Source organism: Martes martes, assembly GCF_963455335.1.
Source record: "Martes martes genome assembly, chromosome: 1".
NCBI lineage: Eukaryota > Metazoa > Chordata > Mammalia > Carnivora > Mustelidae > Martes > Martes martes.
The window spans coordinates 128,457,548-128,476,992 of record NC_137888.1 but is presented as its reverse complement, the minus strand read 5'-3'; the positions used below and the strand labels follow the sequence as shown (position 1 = coordinate 128,476,992).

Sequence of the window (19,445 nt, the reverse complement as noted above, 5' to 3'; positions counted from 1 at the left end):
ATTCGTAACAAATTTCTGTCGTGTTTGTTTTGAATACTTCATTTAAAAAAATTTTTTTTCAGTTATTTTTTTAAAGACTTATTATTTATTTATTTGACACAGAGAGAGAAGGAGAGGGAGAAGCAGGCCCTTTGCTGATCAAGGACCCTGATGTGGGGCTCAATCCCACAACATTAGGATCATGACCTGAGCTGAAGGCAGACGTTCAACCCACTGAGCCACCCAGGCACCCCGCTTAAAAAAAATTTTTAAGCTTACCTATAGACAGAAATATTCAGCCTTGGAGCCTTGCCTTTTCTTTTTCTTTTGCCTTGTGTTGAGTGTGGCAGGTTGTTTCATTGTTTGAAATTGTGTGAAGGTAATAATTGGTACTAGTTCTGAATTAATCCAGGAATGTGCTGTCAAATGATACACCTGTAATTACATGGTCAGAATGAATTTATTTTGAGTTCTTAAATTCGAGGGAAGGTTTTATTGCTTAGGATAAATACATAGAGTGTAGAGTTAAGCAGAGTGAATCCATAGTCTGGCCCAACTATTTACCATAGTGACCTGGGAGAAGTGATATAAATTCTCTATAGTTTTCTTGTCACTAAAATGGAGATCATCATATCATCATATCTATACCGTATCATCATATCTATACCATAGTGGTGTTATGAAGACAAAGTGAGGTAGGTGGATAAACGCATAAGCCAAGGCCTGGCCTAAGCATTAACACATGATGAATACTCAGTGAAACCTAGTTTTTGCATAATTTCAGGACATGACTTAAATCTTTTTAATAGAGTCACCGTGCCTCCCCAATTTCAGGATAATCTTTACCAAGGGCTCAAAATAAAAAAGGATTATCCTGATTTCCATTATGAGGCTATGCTGAAAGTAGTAATACGTAACACTGAATTATCCCCTTATTTGGCTATGTAGGTGAGTATCTCCTCCCTCTCTTACCTCTCAGATATACTTCTGCATGTATGTAATATGACTGAAGGCAAGCTTTTCAGGTAGAGGAGTAATTTTCTCCCAAAAAAGGCACTTCCATTTTACTGGTCTTTTTTGGTGGTGGTTATTCAGGATTGGAAACACAATAGCAGTATCACTTGTTGCTTCCTAAAATGTTAGAGATAATTGTCAAATCTGCTGATTTTGGCCATAGGAACGGCTGCTGATGTCCAGAGAGAGTTGAGGTACTTCTTTAATCTTTTATTGTATTTTTTCTGTCAACATGGTTATCTGCAACAGTATTTCTTCTATTAGCCAGGTAATCAGTAGTTTAAAATTTTCTTAAATTTTATTTTATTGTGGTAAGAACACTTTAACATGAGATCTGTCCTCTTAACAGATTTTTTTTTCCTCTTAACAGATTTTTAAGTGTGCAGTACAGTATTGTTAACTGTAGGCACCATGCTGTACAGCAGATCTCTGCAACTTAATTATTTTGCACAGCAGAAACTTCATACCCATTGATTAGCAACTCCCCCTTTCTACTGCAGCCCATTCCTGGCAGCCACCATTCTACTCTCTGTTTCTATGAGTTTGACTATTTTAGATAACTCATAAAATACAGCATGGACTAATGCAGTATTGGCCCTTCTATGGCTGACTTATTTCACCTAGCTAGCTAGCTAGCATCATGTCCCCCAAAGTTCACCTACGTTGCATATTGCAAGATTTCCTTCTTTTTCACGGCTGAAAAATACTCCTTTGTGTGTGTATGCCACATTTTTTAATTTTTTCATCTGTTGATGGATTTGAAGTTGTTTCCATATCTTGGCTCTTATAGAAAATGCTGTAGTGAACATGGGAGTAGACTCTTGGAGATCCTAATTTCAGTTCTTTTGGATAAATACCTGGAAGTTTCGTTGCTGGATCATATGTTCTATTTTTAATTTTTAGGAACTTCCGTACTGTTTTCCGTACTGCCTTATACCATTTTGCATTCTCACTACCAGTATTCAGTTTCTCTACATCCTTGCCAAAACTTGTTGTCTTTTGAGGTTTTTGTTTGTTTGTTTTGATAATGGCCATTGTAATAGGTGTGAGGTAATATCTCATGCTTTTTTTTTTTTTTTGGATTTTACTTATTTATTTAATTTTGGGCGATCTCTACACCCAACGTGGGGCTTGAGCTCACAACCCCGAGATCAAGAGTCACGTGCTCCACCGACTGAGCCAGCCATGCACCCCTCTAGTGCTTTTGAGTTGCATTTCTCTGATAGTGACATTGAACATCTTTTCATATACCTGTTGGCCATTTGTATATCTTCCAGTAGTTTAATTTTATACTAATGTGTATGTTAGATCTTCTCTCTCTTTCTCCTTTAACTGTCCTAGCCTAAGAACTCTGGAGTCTGGTGCTTTTATCACCACCAAGTTCCTAGGTCTTTAGAAAGTTGTAGATAAGCCTTATTGATGTAAACTTGTTTTAATTCTCCTCCTAAAAGATCTGTTTGAGTTACGTATTCCCCCAAATCAGCAATACCTACAAAGTCATCTTTAGGAGTACCCCCCCTGCCGCCCCGCCCCAGGTCATGCTCTTAAATTCTTTAGCACTATCATTTTTTTTAAAAAAGATTTTATTTATTTGACAGAGATCACAAGTAGGCAGAGAAGCAGGCAGAGAGAGAGGAGGAAGCAGGCTTCCTGCCGAGCAGAGAGCCTGATGTGGAGCTCAATCCCAGGACCCCGGGATCATGACCCGAGCCTAAGGCAGAGTCTTTAACCCAGTGAGCCACCCAGGCGCCCCTGGCGCTATCATTTTAAAGTCTTTATTATTTTTCTCTCACCTCCATTTTAAATTTGAGGTCCCTTAATGATATCAGTCACTCTTCACTCAGGTGCATTTTCTTGTACCAAGATAGGCCTTGGTACAGAGTCTGTCAGTCAGATAAGTTATGGTCTAGCAGTCCAAACTCCACTCCTTAGTATTGGTCATCACCTTTTGTGTCCTCCTTTTTTAATCCCTTATTCCAATATTCAGTCATAGTATATGAGGGAAAGATAACATCTGTAGACCTATATTTTTCACTATTTTGGCATATTCTCAGAGATCCTACCTAAGTTTCTTTTCAGCAATGTCATTTACTGCAAATGATTTAGAAGCCAGGAAAAATGTCTGCTGGTTTTAATAAGTCTTAGTCGGCTGTCTGTTTCATCTCAGATACACAATCCAGGGGGAAAAAAACAAACAAAATGCACCAACTGTCAGGACTATATTTAGCTGTCTCCATACACATTAGAAAGGAAGATGTCAGTTGACTGTAATTTCCTCTCTAGTAATATTAAAGGTTTCCCTAACCTTGCTGTTACTTGTGGTTCTCTTATTCCTCAGAGCATGAGTTGATGCTTTTCCAGAAGATTTGACAAAACCTTATTTAGGATTACCTGTTAGAACATCAGGTTTAAAGTGGACATCAGGATTTCCCGTGGGGTTGCTGCATTTCATTCATTCACTTAAGTACTTATTGACCACCCATTTTGTGTCAGGAACTCTTGTAGGCTTTGGGGATATATGTGTGTGTATGTATAAATTAGCTTAACAGACAAAAATGCTTCTCTCTTGATAATGGTAGCAGGATTAGATGGGTAATAAATTGCACATTGAATAAATTGACAGTGAAAGGTGCCATAGAAGAAAAATGAGCAGGAGTCAGGGGAATTGAAGGTGTAGAATGAGGAGAGTGATTACAATTTATAACAGGATAGTTAGGGTAGGCCTCATTATAGAAGTGACATTTAAACCCAGCCTTGAAGGACATGTGAACCATGTAGGTGTCCAGGGGAAGAGTGTTCTACATAGAGTATAGAGGCCCTTGCCACTTTGCTAATACAAAAGTAGTAGGAATGAAGAAAGCAATTTCAAAATGGCAGTGTCTTTTAAAATGTTTTTGCTATGGAGGTATATATACTCAAGAGAAATAAAAACATGTTCATACAAATGCTTTTAGCAGCATGATTCCTGATAGCCAAAAAGTAGAAACAACACAAATGTCCATCAACTGATAAATAAACAAAATGTGGTATATCTATACAATAGAAGGAAACTAATGCATGCCAGAGTGTGGATAAACTTTGAAAATGTCATGCTACATGAAAGAAGGCAGTCACAGAGACCACATTTTGTATGATTCATTTATATGAGATGTCTAAAATAGGCAAATCTGTAGTGACAGAAAGTAGATTAGTGGTTGCCAGGTGCTGGGAGTGAGTGGGAATGAGGAGTGACTGCTAACAGGGTTTCTTTATGGGATGGCAAAAATGTTCTAAAAACAGCATTGGTTGTAGAACTCTGAATATGCTAAAAACCCCTGAACTGTATACTTAAAAAGGGTAAATTCTATGGTGTGTGAATTGTATCTTAAAAAGCTGTTATAAAAGTGTCCTTTTGAATGAAATTCGTTTTATTCACATTATTAGAAGAATACTTGCTAATTAAAAACAAATTAGTGTGAACCATAATGTGATCGGAACCATCATTCTAGCTATTTAGTGTGCTCTGACACTTTGGTATGTGTCCAGTATTTTTTTAAGTACATTTCTAAGTAAGGGTGGGGAAAGATGGTCAGGTCACAAAAGAAAAAAATGACCATATTCATTTTAACTTTTATGCAGTATGAAGTAAACTATGTAGTATTTTCAAAATTTATGAGTCTTTTTTTAGTGAACAGTTGCAGTAATTTATCCTGTACAATTAATTAAATTTAAATTTTTTTCATGAAATAAGTGGGTTCTGGATTTCATACACTTCTAGGTTATAGTCAGTAGACTAATTTTAAAATATGACACATAACATGGTCCCTCTGCATGAAGCTGGTTGGAAGCTATTACCCTGTGATCTATCATACAAATTTGAGAGTCTTGAACTGTTTGGTCTATGTACTCTTCAGCCAGGAGTTCACTCACCAAATTGTTTTTAGGTTTCTAAACACTTACTGTCAGTTTCTGTACTTAGCTTGATGCTTGCGATTACACTATAAGTAGTACTGTTCTAGTGTATTCATATAGTGAAATAACATATAGCCTTAAAAAATAACTTCTTCTTCTTTTTTTTTTTTAATTAAATTTTTTATTTATTTTCAGCGTAACAGTATTCATTGTTTTTTCACCACACCCAGTGCTCCATGCAATCTGTGCCCTCCCTAATACCCACCACCTGGTTCCCCCACCCTCCCACCCCCGCCCCTTCAAAACCCTCAGGTTTTTTTCAGAGTCCATAGTCTCTCATGGTTCACCTCCCCTTCCAATTTCCCTCAACTCCCTTCTCCTCTCCATCTACCCTTGTCCTCTATATTATTTGTTATGCTCCACCAGTAAGTGAAACCATATGGTACTTGACTTTCTCTGTTTGACTTATTTCACTCAGCATAGTCTCTTCCAGTCCTGTCCATGTTGCTACAAAAGTTGGGTATTCGTCCTTTCTGATGGAGGCATAATACTCCATAGTGTATATGGACCACATCTTCCTTATCCATTCATCCGTTGAAGGGCATCTTGGTTCTTTCCACAGTTTGGCGACCGTGGCCATTGCTGCTATAAACATTGGGGTACAGATGGCCCTTCTTTTCACTACATCTGTATCTTTGGGGTAAATACCCAGCAGAAAAATCACTTTTTTTTAAAGAATATTTAATTCCATAGAAGGTTCTGTAGAAGAAGATTAAAATTGTGTGAAAACAGGCTTAAGCAGTATAATTGACAGTCTCAATTTTGTTTTAAAAACGCCTATTCTAAATAGAGGAGGGGAGGCTAGAATGATTATCTTTAGATGCTAGTATTTACTTTATGAGCATTTTAGATTTTTTGCTGTGGACATTTTAGATTTTTTAATATTAAATATTGTCATTTTTAAGTTAAATTGTATTTATAGTGGGTCTCCTTAAAGTGACAGTGACAGCAGAATAGCTGGCACTTAGTAACTCAGTGAAAACCTTTTTGAGTTGATTTGATACTTGGCAGACATTTTTAGGTGCCCATATTGTGCCAAGGCATTGTTTGGTAATGTGAGATTTAAAGATGCATTTACTTGAACATTTTTTTAATTAGGTCTCTACTCTTGGGATGTTGAGGGCAATTCTTGTCCTCAAGAAACCCAGTGTAGTGGAGGGGAGCAGGCTGTCACAATATGGTGTGCTAAAGTCTGTGACAGATGTGAATAGATCAGTGCCTATTCCCCAAAACCTATGGTCTTGTGCCTTAAAATCAATACTATATGGCGAGCTCTGAAAGTATGGTATGGGAGATTCAGGAAAAACTCGAAGGATAACTGTACTGAATTCAGCCATATTTTTATCTTCCAGGTTTCAGTACAAAATGAACATAATTAGGGAAAACAAGGATTTGGCATGTTTCTACACAACAAAACATTCATGGAGGGGAAAGTAAGTATTTCTGTTGGTTTTATTTTTCTGTGCTTCTATGAAGTATCATTTTAAATGTAACTTTCAATATCTTGAGTAGTACTACACAGCTCAGTTATGCCATTTAGCCCTTCTCTTCTGAAAAGCATATGTGCATATTTTAAATGCAAATGCTACACTTGGAATCAGTTATTGTTCTTTTTTTCTTTTGACATTTCTGGTTTTCTGTGTCTGTGTTAGGAGGGAGTTGGTAAGAATTAACAGTACCAAAAGGAAAACAGACCATCTATCTACCTTCTTGGATGTTGTCTATTAGTGACGGGATTATATAGTAGCGGCAGAGTCTTAACTCCACAGCTTTATTGCCCGGAGACGAACCTGTGTGTGATGGCTGCATTTTTGTGTTGATTTGTCTGTCAGAGAAATATGCTAATAGTGCTTTTTATAATCTTTCTTTAGTCCCGTAATGAATTTTTAAAAATTGAGTTTGATCTTATTTTTTCCTTGGGGGAGGCAGTGACATTTTTAAGTAGCCTGCCTGGTCAGACCAAGATGTTGATGCTTCTGTTTCCTTTTTATTTTTTTTTTATTTTTTTATTTATTTTTTTTTTTTAAATTTATTTATTTGTTAGAGAGAGAGAGCGAGCGAGCACAGGCAGACAGAGTGGTAGGCAGAGGCAGAGGGAGAGGGAGAAGCAGGCTCCCCGCGGAGCAAGGAGCCCGATGTGGGACTCGATCCCAGGACGCCGGGATCATGACCTGAGCCGAAGGCAGCCGCTTAACCAACTGAGCCACCCAGGCGTCCCTCTGTTTCCTTTTTATAAACCGGTGGTAATTCCTACCCCTCAGATTGCTGTGAGGATTAAATGAAGTGACATGGAGCACGTGAAGGTTTTAAAATCATGCTTTAAACGCACTGAGTATTCAGTGAATGGGACCTGTTGACCATTACCAAAAACAGTTTCCTGTCTAATCCTTTTAGGTACCAGTAAGTAAAATGAGTGTTCCATGGTTTGACAATTAGGTGACCACATTATTCCACATCAGGCCTCAGATAAGCCATGCTCTGTACACAAAGCCAGTAACTTTAGATCTTTTTCTGGATTTTTCATCTTTTAGGTAATAGTGTAGTAACTTCTTAGAATGGTGCAATATCTGAATTCTGTAGTGTTTCTCATTTGCATTAGCAAACTGACTATAATTTTGAAAGAGGTTTGTTTCCGTTTAGTAAGTCAATTGTATGAGCTCCTAAACTAGTGAGCATAACTGTTAAACTTATAGAATATTTATCTTGAAATTTTTTCTTCATTTAATTTCATTGAGCAAAGTTAGAAAATTGATGTACCTGGAACAATGTGAGTCTCTTCAGTTCTTTGAATCAGCCTTTAAAAAATTGTATGTTGAAAAGATTTTTATTTTTTCCTCAAGTGGTAGATTGCTCTGATCATCATACTATAACTTGTATTTTTAATACAAGTATAGCATACTGAAACATGAATTCTAAAGAATAAGCTTACTGGGGCACCTGGCTGGCTCAGTGGGTTAAAGCCTCTGCCTTCAGTTCAGGTCATGATCCCAGGGTCCTGGGATCAAGCCCCATATCGGGCTCTCTGCTCCATGGGGAGCCTGCTTCCTCCTCTCTCTCTCTCTCTCTCTCTGCCTGCCTCTCTGTCTACTTGTGATCTCTGTCAAATAAATAAATAAAAAATCTTTAAAAAAAAAAGCTTACTGAATATTTATGTTTTGTGAGCTTATCAGTAATTGCAATCATCTGGAAAAAAATTTTTGATGTTTTAGTAAAGTTGGGACTAAGACTTAAGACACCCTCTTTTTTTTTTTTCTTATGTAATAATTTGGAGCAGAACTGTTCATGTGCCCTCAGCACAATTCCTTGCCTCCATCATTGACACCTTGAAACTTTTTTGTTTTGTTTTAATAATATCTTTATTTTTAAATTTTATTTATTTATTTATTTTTAAAGATTTTATTTATTTATTAGTCAGAGAGAGAGAGAGAGAGAGAGCAAGCACAGGCAGACAGAGTAGCAGGCAGAGGCAGAGGGTGAAGCAGGCTCCCTGCCGAGCAAGGAGCCCGATGTGGGACTCGATCCCGGGTCGCTGGGATCATGACCTGAGCTGAAGGCAGCCGCTCAACCAACTGAGCCACCCAGGCGTCCCTAATAATATCTTTATTAAGATAAAATTTTACATAGCATAAAATTCACCTTTTTAAAGTGTACAATTTGGTTGTTTTTAATATATTCAGTAGAGTAGTGGACACTAATCATTTTTGGAGCATTTTCATCATCTCCCCAAAAATCTTCTCTAATAATATTAGCAGTTACTTTGCTTTTTTCCTATTTTCTCAGTATCTGCCAGCCACTAATCTACTTTCTGTCCCAAGGTCAGCTTTTTAAAAAGATTTATTTATTTATTTTGAGAGTGAGGGTGAGTGCATGTGCACAAACACAGAGGGGAGGGGTAGTGGGAGAAGGAGAGAATCTTTTTTTTTTTTTTTTAGAAGGAGAGAATCTTAAGCAAACTCTGCTGAGTGCAGAGTCCAAAATGGAGCTCCATCCCAGTTTCCCTGAGATCATGACCTGAGCTGAAACCAAGAGTCAGACTCATGACTGTCTTTCACTTAGCATAGTGTTTTGAAGGTTCATATTGTAGCTTGTACATTTCATTTCTTTTTATTGCCAAGTAGTATTCTATTGTACGGATTTACTGCATTTGGTTTATCCATTCATCAGTTGATGGACATTCGTATTGTTTACACTTTTTTACTGGTATGAATAATGCTGCTGTAAATATCTGTGTGTAACCTTAAGGTGACTGTGCATTTCCAGTTCTCTTGGGTACATAACTAGGAGTGGAATTGATGTTATATGGAATATATAGAATTACATAGTAACTCTACATTTTAACTTTTTGCAATCCTATCAGGGTATGAGGAATCCAATTTCTCCACATCCTGACCAACACTTGTCATTGTCTCTTTTTTTATTTTAGCTATCCTAATGGATATGAAGTGTTACCTTGTTGTCATTTTATTATTTTTAAAAATATTTATTTATCTCTTTTGAGAAAGAGTGCGTGCACTTGGTGTGTGAGTGGAGGGAAGGGCAGAAGGAGAGAGTTTTCAAGCAGACTCCCCACTGAGTGCAGAGCCTGAGGTGGGTCTCAGCCCCACAACCCCTGAGATCATGACCTGAGCTGAAACTAAGAGTCAGATTATTAACTGAGTGAGCCACCCAGGCGCCCCTTGTTGTGGCTTTAATTTGCATTTCCTTGATGACTAAGATGTTGAATATCTTTTTGTGTGTTTGTTGGCCATTTGTATATTTTCCACAAAATGACTATTCAAATCATTTATCCATTTTTTATTTGGGTTAGTCGTCATTTTATTATTGAGTTGTAAGAGTTCGTTATATATTCCGAATACAGATTGCTTATCAGATACATGGTTTGCAGATATTTTCTGCTATTTTGTGGGTTGTCTTTTCTCTTTCTTGATGGTTATCACCTGAAGCACAAAGTTTTTGATTTTGATGAAATCCATTTTATCTTTTTCTTTTGCTATTTGTGTTTTTGGTGTCATATCTGAGAAGCCGGTACTTAATCCAAGGTCTCAGAGATTTACTTCTATACTCTAAGATTCTGTAGCTTCAATTTTGGGTTAATTTTTGTATATAGTGTGAAATAGGGATCCAACTTTATTCTTTTGGCATGCAGATATCTAGTTGTCCCAGCATCATTTGTCGAAAAGATTATTCTTTCCTCATTGAATTGTTACGGCACGCTTGTCAAGAATAATAGGCCATTCATGTAAAAGTTTATTTCTGAACTGCCAGTTTTGTCCCATTGATCTGTATACCTGACCTTATGCCAGAACTATGTTGTCTTGATTACTGTGGCTTTGTATTAAGTTTTAAAACTAGGAATTTGAGGTTCTAACTTTGTTGGTTTTCAAGATTGGGCTATTCTGGGTCTCTTGCATTTCCTTATGAATTTTAGAGTCAGCTAGTCAATTTTACAAAAAGGCTGCTGGGATTTTGATAGGGATTTTATTAAGTGTGTGGATCAAATAGGAGAGTATTGCCACCCTAACAATATTGAGACTTTGATCCATGAATGTGGGATGTCTATTTATTTACATATTTAAATTTTCTTTCAACAGTATTTTGTTGTTTTTAGTGTACATACCTTGAAGCTTTTACCTTCTTGAAATATCTTGCATTTCCAAAGTGTGATAGTTATTTCATTAATTATATACATTATTATGTGGCACTCAAATTTTTATTATACTTACCTATTTTATGTGGCCAGTTGTAGTCTTAATTTTAAAGCATTCCTCATCAGTGTTAATGTAAAAAACAAATGGTTAACATTAAAAGGTCTGTGTTGTTTCAGAGTTGTTAATTGAACCCTTTCTCTAGAAATAGGTCTGTTTACAACAAATTTTACATGTGATTTTGGGGATTTAGGGCCTCAGTTTTAAGTCTTTTCATGCCTGTATACATACTGCTAACCCAGGCGCAACATTCAGAAAAATGTTATTGATAGTGGCAGCAAAGATGAATAAATATTTTTCTTCCTATGTATTTCTAAGTTAAAAATATATGTCTAAATTAAATATGTCTATAAATTTAGAGATGTTCTAAATTAAAAATAACCTTTCTCACATATTTCCTTTGAGGATATTCATGTGACCTATTTCATGTTACCTTTGTAATAGTTTTCTTGTGTCTCATTTTGCTACCATGTTCTGTGCTCTTATTAATTCAGGTTTATTCATGGTTAGTGTAGTCTCCTTAGCTGGCCAGGTATCATTTTCCCCCTTGGAAATTACATAACTATATGTTTGTTGTGGCGGTAACTGGTCGGGGGAATAGATTTCAGGAGTAAAAAGCACTTTTCTTTCATGAAAGAGCAAAGTTTCCTTTTTGGCCTAAGCAAGCCATTTCTTTTTTCTTTTTTTAAAGATTTTATTTATTTATTTGACAGACAGAGATCACAAGTAGGCAGAGAGGCAGGCAGAGAGAGAGGAGGAAGCAGGCTCCCTGCGGAGCAGAGAGCCCAATGTGGGGCTCGATCCCAGGACCCTGGGATCATGACCTGAGCTGAAGGCAGAGACTTTAACCCACTGAACCACCCAGGCACCCCCCAAGCAAGCCATTTCTAATAGGAAGAAGGATACATATATTTCAATTAAAGCAGAAGTACAGGGATGCCTGAGTGGCTTAGTCAGTTAAGTGTCTGCCCTTGGCTCTGGCCATGATCCCCAGGTCCTGGGATGGAGTCCTGCTTTGGGCTCCTAGCTCAGCAGAAAGTCTGCTTCTCCCTCTGTCTGCTGCTCGCCCTGTTCATGCTCTGTCTCTCTCCCTCTCTCTCTCTCTCTGACAAATAAATAAATTAAAAAAACAAAAACAAAAAACAAGTGCAGATTCACTTTGGGAAACTTTAGAATGATTTTCAAAATACAGGTTTTTAGTTTTTTTCTGGGTGGAAATTACAAGTAAAATCTACGTGTGGATCACTTTGATATTTGCATACATTAATTGTAGCAAATGCTCTGCATTTTAAGAGTAGCACTTTAGTATCTGCGCTAGATTTTAATACGTTAGGATGGATATATATGGTAATCAGTCTGTGGAATTACATGGCTTATGCTTATGACATTCATATACAGTCTGTGTAGTGACTAGATACAGAAAATTGAGAGGAAAATTGACTGAAAATGAAGCTGGCAAATTTCTGATACCTTTCTTATGTGTAGAACTAGAATCCTACAAAAGAAGAGATACTTTTCTCTTTAGCCATCTGGAATTTACAAGTGTCACCAACTCTGATAATCCTAGAAATCTTGAGGATTTTTCACTTGCTTTGTTGATCTAGCTCTTGACCCTGCCAGCCTCTAAACCTCAGATGAGTCCATCTTGAATTGTTTTTGTGTTTTCTTTATATAATTCTTTGTGCTTATTATCAGGCAGTCTGGGATTTGAACATTTTTCATCCAAAAGTGCAAATAAGAATGTATCCCCTTTTTAGGAATTTTGTATTTACACATAGTGTTGTTTGTATTTAAAGCTAGCTCCAGGAGCAAAGATAGTCTTTTCAACAAGTGATGCTGATCATTTGGACATGTACATGCAAAAATTAAAAAAGGGAAAAGAAAAAAAGAACCTAGGCACAGACTTCACACTTTTCATAAAAATTAACTAAAAAATGGATCACTGACCTAAATGTGAAACACAGAAGTCTTAAAAGATAACATGGGAGAGAACTTAGATGAATCTTGGGTTTTGGTAATGACTTTTTAGATAAAACACCAAAGATGTGACCCATGAAGAAATGAATTGATCAGCCAGATTTCATTAAAATTAAAAACTTCTCTGTGAAAAACACTGTCAAGAGAATGTAAAAACAAGCTGGGAAAAAATATTTGTAAGAGACACTTGACTATTTGACTATTCAAAGTATACAGAGAACCCTTAAAACTCAACAATAAGAAAACAACCTTTAAAAAATGAGCCAAAGACACTGGGGGCACCTGGGTGGCTCAGTGAGTTAAACCTCTGCCTTCAGCTTGGATTATGATCTTGGGGTCCTGAAGTCAAGCCCCACATTGGGCTCTCTGCTCTGCGGGGAGCCTGCTTCCCCCCATCTCTCTGCCTGCCCCTGCCTACTTGTGATCTCTCTCTGTCAAATGAATAAATGAAATCTTAAAAAAAAAAAAAAAGAGCCAAAGACTTTAACAGGGATCTCACCAAAGTAGAAATACAGATGACAATAAACATATGAAAAGATACTTCAAGTTATTGGGGAAATGCAAATGTAGAGATCAGCACACTGGCCATGCCAAATGCTGGTAAGGATGTGGAGCAAAGGGTCTCATCCGTTGCTGGTGGGAATGCAAAATGGTATAGCCACTTTGAAAGACTGTTTGGTGGTTTCTTATAAAACTCAGACCTCTTACCGTATGATCTAGCAGTCACACTCTGTAGTATTTACCCAAAAGAGTTGAAAATTACATCCACACAAAAACCTGCACACAGATGTTTATAGCACCTTTATTCATAATTACCAAAACTTGGAAACAACCAAGATGTCCATCAGTAAGTGAATGGATGGATAACCTGTAGTACGTGCAGGTGATGACTTATTTAGTGCTAAAATGTAATCAAACATCAAGCTAGGAAAGAAATGAAAGAAACTTAAATGCATACTACTGAGTGACAGAAGCCAGTCTGAAAAGGTTGCATACTGTGTAAGTCCAGCTATATGATGTTGCAGAAAAGGCAGAACTTTGGAGACAGTAAAAAGATGAGTGGTTGCCAAGGTTTAGGGGGAGGGAGGAATAACAGACAAAGGAGCACAAAGGATATTTGGGGCAGTGAAACTTACTGTGTATGATATTGTAATGGTGGATACATGTCTTTATACATTTGTCCGAACCCATAGAATGTACAACACCAAAAGTGAAGCCTAATGGAAACTGGATTTGTGTTGAAAATGTGTCATTGTAGTTTCAGTAGTTACAACAAATGTTATTCAAATGGAGTTTGACCAGAATCAGAGTATTATGGTATTATATGCATAGGAATGATCACTTTGCCCATTAATTTTGTTCTGTGTTAGGTATGAATTTAGCAGTTGTGGTTACTGGAAACATAATGATACTAATTATAATTAATTCAGTTACTCTGCTGGAGTTTTAAACCCCTCCTGTTACTCAGCAGAATAATAGCAATAAGAATAGCTAACATTTATTGATTACAAATAGCAAATGACAAATACTTGACATGGATTAGTTCTTCTAATCCTCATAAGATAAATATATATACTATCTCTGTCTTTCAGATGGAGAAACTGAAGCTCACAGAGGTTAAGCAAATTATCAGAGGATACATAGAAAGTGCATAGAATAGTCCAGATAGTATTTGAACCCAGGCAGTGACTCCAGAGCTGGTGGGGTAAATTATTACGCTGTAGTGCCTCCTTCAGCATTGCTTACCATTGATCTCCTAACTCTTTGAGAAACCTTGCACTTTAGTTATCCTTAGTTTCATTATTTGATGGACTAAAATTCTAATTCAAGTAACTGGATTGTGAAGCTTTTAATAGTAAAAGGAAAAACCCTAGGTTCTTTGAGAATCCTAATGACTTCTTAGAAATTGGTAGCCAAAACTTTTTTTTTTTTTTTTTAGATTTTATATGTTTATTAGAGAGAGATCACAAGTAGGCAGAGAGGCAGGCAGAGACACAAGAGAAGACTCCCCACCAAGCACAGAGCCTGATGGGCTCTATCCCAGGACCCTGAGATCATGACCCGAGCTGAAGGCAGAGGCCAACCCACCAAGCCTCTCAGGCGCCCCTGCCAAAACTTATTTTAAAATGGTTGAAGGAATGAGGGTGTTCAGCTTAGGAAAGAGGATTCAAAGTGAAAGTCTGGTAGGCAGAAAAATTCTTGTATCCTATGTGAAGTTGTAAGACAGAATTTGAACCAGCACGTGAAATTTGTGGGAAAGAATATATTGGCTTAATTCTAAGAAACAATGGTTAGTATCTGCAGTACTGGAAAAAAAAAATAGAATTGCTCTTAAGTTCCCTTGCCCTGTAACGAACAATTAAAATTAGCCAACTTTGCTCGGGACAAGGGGAGTAGGCTAGGTAATCTAAAAGCTGTCTTCCAACTCTGATTAGATCTCTTTGGCTTATTTGAGGCCCATTGCATAGACTATTTACTGAAAGAACTGAGGTTCACTCTATAGCTATCACACCCTGAATGCTCCTGATCTACTGTAATCTCAGAAGCTAAGCAGGATCGGACCTGGTTAGTACTTGGACAGGAGGTTCTTAACTTTAAAAGTAATACACAAAGGTTTTATAACCTCAAGAAATTTGAGAACCCATTTTTTTATAGTAAACCAAAAGCTTTTTTTTTTTGGTACTTTACAAAAAGAAAGTAATATTGAATTTTCTCTAAGAGAGTTGAATGGGAATGAAATTTTGTGCAGAAGAATTTGGTGATGTTGGCCAGTATTTTTGGAGCGTCTGTTGACACTTTCGTACATTTTTCATTGACACATGCTGGTTAAGAGTATTCGAGTCTGGAATTAACTTTCAAACAATGACTGACAAGTATCTTATCTCTTAACTACTTTGAAGTTCATTTCAGATGTTTGAATTAGTTAACTTAATAAATAAAATGTTGGGGGAGGGTGCCTGGGTGGCCAGACTCTTGATATCAGCTCAGGTCATGATCTCAGGGGTGTGAGATCTAGGCTGCCTGGGACTCTGCGCTGGATGTGGAGTCTGCTTAAGATTCTCCCTCTGAGGGCGCCTGGGTGGCTCAGTGGGTTAAAGCCTCTGCCTTCGGCTCGGGTCATGATCCCAGGGTCCTGGGATTGAACCCCGCATCGGGCTCTCTGTGCCGCGGGGAGCCTGCTTCCTCCTCTCTCTCTGCCTGCCTCTCTGCTTACTTGTGAGCTCTGTCTGTCAAATAAATAAAAATCTTAAAAAAAAAAAAAAAAAGACTCTCCTTCTCTCAGGAACATGGCAGGGATGTCCATTATCACCACTGCTATTCAACATAGTACTAGAAGTCCTAGCCTCAGCAATCAGACAACAAAAAGAAATTAAAGGCATCCAAATTGGCAAAGAAGTGAAACGATCACTCTTTGCAGATGATATGATACTATATGTGGAAAACCCAAAAAGACTCCACTCCAAATCTGCTAGAACTTGTACAGGAATTCAGTAAAGTGTCAGGATAGAAAATCAGTGCACAGAAATCAGTTGCATTTCCTTACACCAACAAGAAGACAGAAGAAAGAGAAATTAAGGAGTCAGTCCCATTTACAGTTGCACCCAAAACCATAGGGTACCTAGGAATAAACCTAACCAAAGAGGCAAAGAATCTGTACTCAGAAAACTATGAAGTACTCATAAAAGAAATTGAGTAAGACACAAAGAAATGGAAAAATGTTACATGCTCATGGATTGGAAGAACAAATATTATGAAAATGTCTATGCTCCCTAAAGCAATCTACACATTTAATGCAATCCCTATCAAAATCCCATCCATTTTTTTCAAAGAAATGGAACAAATAGGGGCGCCTGGGTGGCTCAGTGGGTTAAAGCCTCTGCCTTCAGCTCAGGTCATGATTCCAGGGTCCTGGGATCGAGCCTCGCATCAGCTCTCTGCTCAGCGGGGAGCCTGCCTTCCTTCCACTCTTCTCTGCCTGCCTCTCTGCCTACTTGTGATCTCTGTCAAATAAGTAAATAAAATCTTTAAAAAAAAAAAAAAAGAAATGGAACAAATAATCCTAAAATTTGTATGGAACCAGAAAAGACCTCGAATAGCCAGAGGAATATTGAAAAAGAAAGCCAAAGTTGGTGGCATCACAATTCCAGACTTCAGGCTCTATTACAAAGCTGTCATCATCAAGGCAGTATGGTACTGGCACAAAAACAGACAACATAGATCAGTGGAACAAAATAGAGAGCCCAGAAATAGATCCTCAACTCTGTAATCAACTAATCTTTGACAAAGCAGGAAAGAATGTCCAATGGAAAAAAGACAGCCTCTTCAACAAATGGTGTTGGGAAAATTGGACAGCCACATGCAGAAAAATGAAACCGGACCATTACCTTACACCACACACAAAAATAGACTCAAAATGGATGAAGGACCTCAGTGTGAGAAAGGAATCCATCAAAATCCTTGAGGAGAACACAGGCAGCAACCTCTTCGACCTCAGCCGCAGCAACTTCTTCCTAGAAACATTGCCAAAGGCAAGGGAAACAAGGGCAAAAATGAACCATTGGGACTTCATCAAGATCAAAAGCTTTTGCACAGCAAAGGAAACAGTTAACAAAACCAAAAGACAACTGACAGAATGGGAGAAGATATTTGCAAATGACATATCAGATACATGGGCTAGTATCCAAAATCTATAAAGAGCTTATCAAACTCAACACCCAAAGAACAAATAATCCAATTAAGAAATGGGTAGAGAGGGGCGCCTGGGTGGCTCAGTGGGTTAAAGTCTCTGCCTTTGGCTCAGGTCATGATCCCAGAGTCCTGGGATCGAGCCCCGAGTTGGGCTCTCTGCTTGGCGGGGAGCCTGCTTCCTCCTCTCTCTCTCTCCCTCTCTCTCTCTCTCTCTCTCTCTCTGCCTGCTTGTGATCTCTGTCAAATAAATAAATAAAATCTTAAAAAAAAAAAAAGTTGAAAATAGAGCTACACTGTGACCCAGCAATTGCACTACTGGGTATTTACCCTAAAGATACAAACGTAGTGATCCGAAGGGGCACATGCACCCGAATGTTTATAGCAGCAATGTCTACAGTAGCCAAACTATGGGAAGAACCTATATGTCCATCAATAGACGAATGGATAAAGAAGATGTGGTATATATATACAATGAAATACTATGTAGCCATCAAAAGAAATGAAATCTTGCCATTTGCAACGACGTGGATGGAACTAGAGGGTATTATGCTTAGCGAAATAAGTCAATCAGAGAAAGACAACTATCATATGATCTCCCTGATATAGGAAGTGGAGATGCAACGTGGGAGGTTTGGGGGGTAGGAAAAGAATAAATGAAACAAGATGGGATCGGGAGGGAGACAAACCATAAGAGACTCTTAATCTCACAAAACAAACTGAGGGTTGCCGGGGGGAGGGAGGTAGGGAGAGGGTGGTGGGGTTATGGACATTGGGGAGGGTATGTGCTATGGTGAGTGAAGTGTGTAAATCTGGCGATTCACAGACCTGTACCCCTGGGGCTAATAATACATTATATGTTTATAAAAAATTAAAAATTATAAAAAAAAAAAGACTCTCCCTCTCTCCCTATCCCCCTCATTCTCAAATAATAAAAATGAAAATGTTGGTTCGAGACTGGGTCTTTGAGGGGCTGACTCCCTTATTTACTGCCATGTCCTTGAACCCAGCTCTAATATATGCTGGGTTTTTTTTAAATAGTTTTTTTTTTTTTTTAAGATCTTATTTATTTGACAGACAGAGATCACAAGTAGGGAGAGAGGCAGGCAGAGAGAGAGCTCCAGAAGCAGGTTCCCCGCTGAGCAGAGAGCCCAAGGAGGGGCTTGATCCCAGGACCCTGAGATCATCACCTGAGCCAAAGGCAGAGGCTTAACCCACTGAGCCACCCAGGCATCCCTGATATATGCTCTTTTAATACTGGGTCAATCCATGGCAATACTTAATACAGTATCTGATCTAATACATTAGGATTTTTTTCCAAAAAAAAGTTGCTGTAGGAAAAAAGTAGTGTCATGAAACGTATTTCAAAGAGGAAAGCAGTATTTATAAGGATTATAAAATTTAAGAATGGCTTAACATAGGTGCTCCTGGGTAGCTCAGTCAGTTAAACATCTGGATCTTGATTTCAGCTCAGGTCTTCATCTCAGGGTAAGTTCAAGCTTCAAGCTCTTGCATTGGTTCCACATGGGGTGTGGAGCCTACTTTAAAAAAAAATGGCATAGCATATTTTTATCTGCAGGAATTAGAATAATACAGGAGTGTTCATTTTAATGTAGATTAATGTAAGTTTAGTCTGTTGAAAAATTTGAACATCACCTGTCATATTCAAAACTGGATTACATCCCCAGGTTTTGCTTCAGTGGTCTTTGTTTCAGATGATCTTTCTCATCTCTGTCAGCAATATCATTAGCACCTTTTTACTTGTTCTTTTCTTTACCTCAGTTATTATGGGAGCAAAATGCCCCATAGAAAAGGTACCTCAAGTATATGTATTTAAATATTAGCTTTAGTTTCTTGATTCTAAATAAACATTAGTGTTAGTGGGTTATGTAAATTATGTTATTTATTAAGCTATCATATTAGAATAAATCTGTGAGTTAAGAAAACTTGAGAGAAGAAAATCGTGTATTCCCTATAGACATTTAATGATATGTATAACTTCAGTTCCTGAGTAAAACAGAAACAAGTACAATAAGTAAAGTCAATAATAAATATTAATTTTTCAGTTGGGGGAAAAGGTCTTTATACATTTCTTCATGTTATGTAGATGGCATCATCTGTCATAAGTTTCTC

The 19,445-nt window shown here is 37.7% G+C and overlaps 1 protein-coding gene across 1 annotated transcript in view; it reads left to right on the top strand.

Annotated features, from left to right (window-relative positions):
• DNAJC13 (DnaJ heat shock protein family (Hsp40) member C13) overlaps positions 1 to 19,445 on the top strand; it is a 126,034-nt gene that overhangs the window by 15,081 nt on the left and 91,508 nt on the right. The window contains exon 2 of the mRNA XM_080811795.1: positions 6,297 to 6,377. Within this exon, the coding sequence (XP_080667921.1) occupies positions 6,310 to 6,377 (68 nt within the window). The 5' untranslated portion in view covers positions 6,297 to 6,309. The remainder of the gene's footprint in view (positions 1 to 6,296; positions 6,378 to 19,445) is intronic.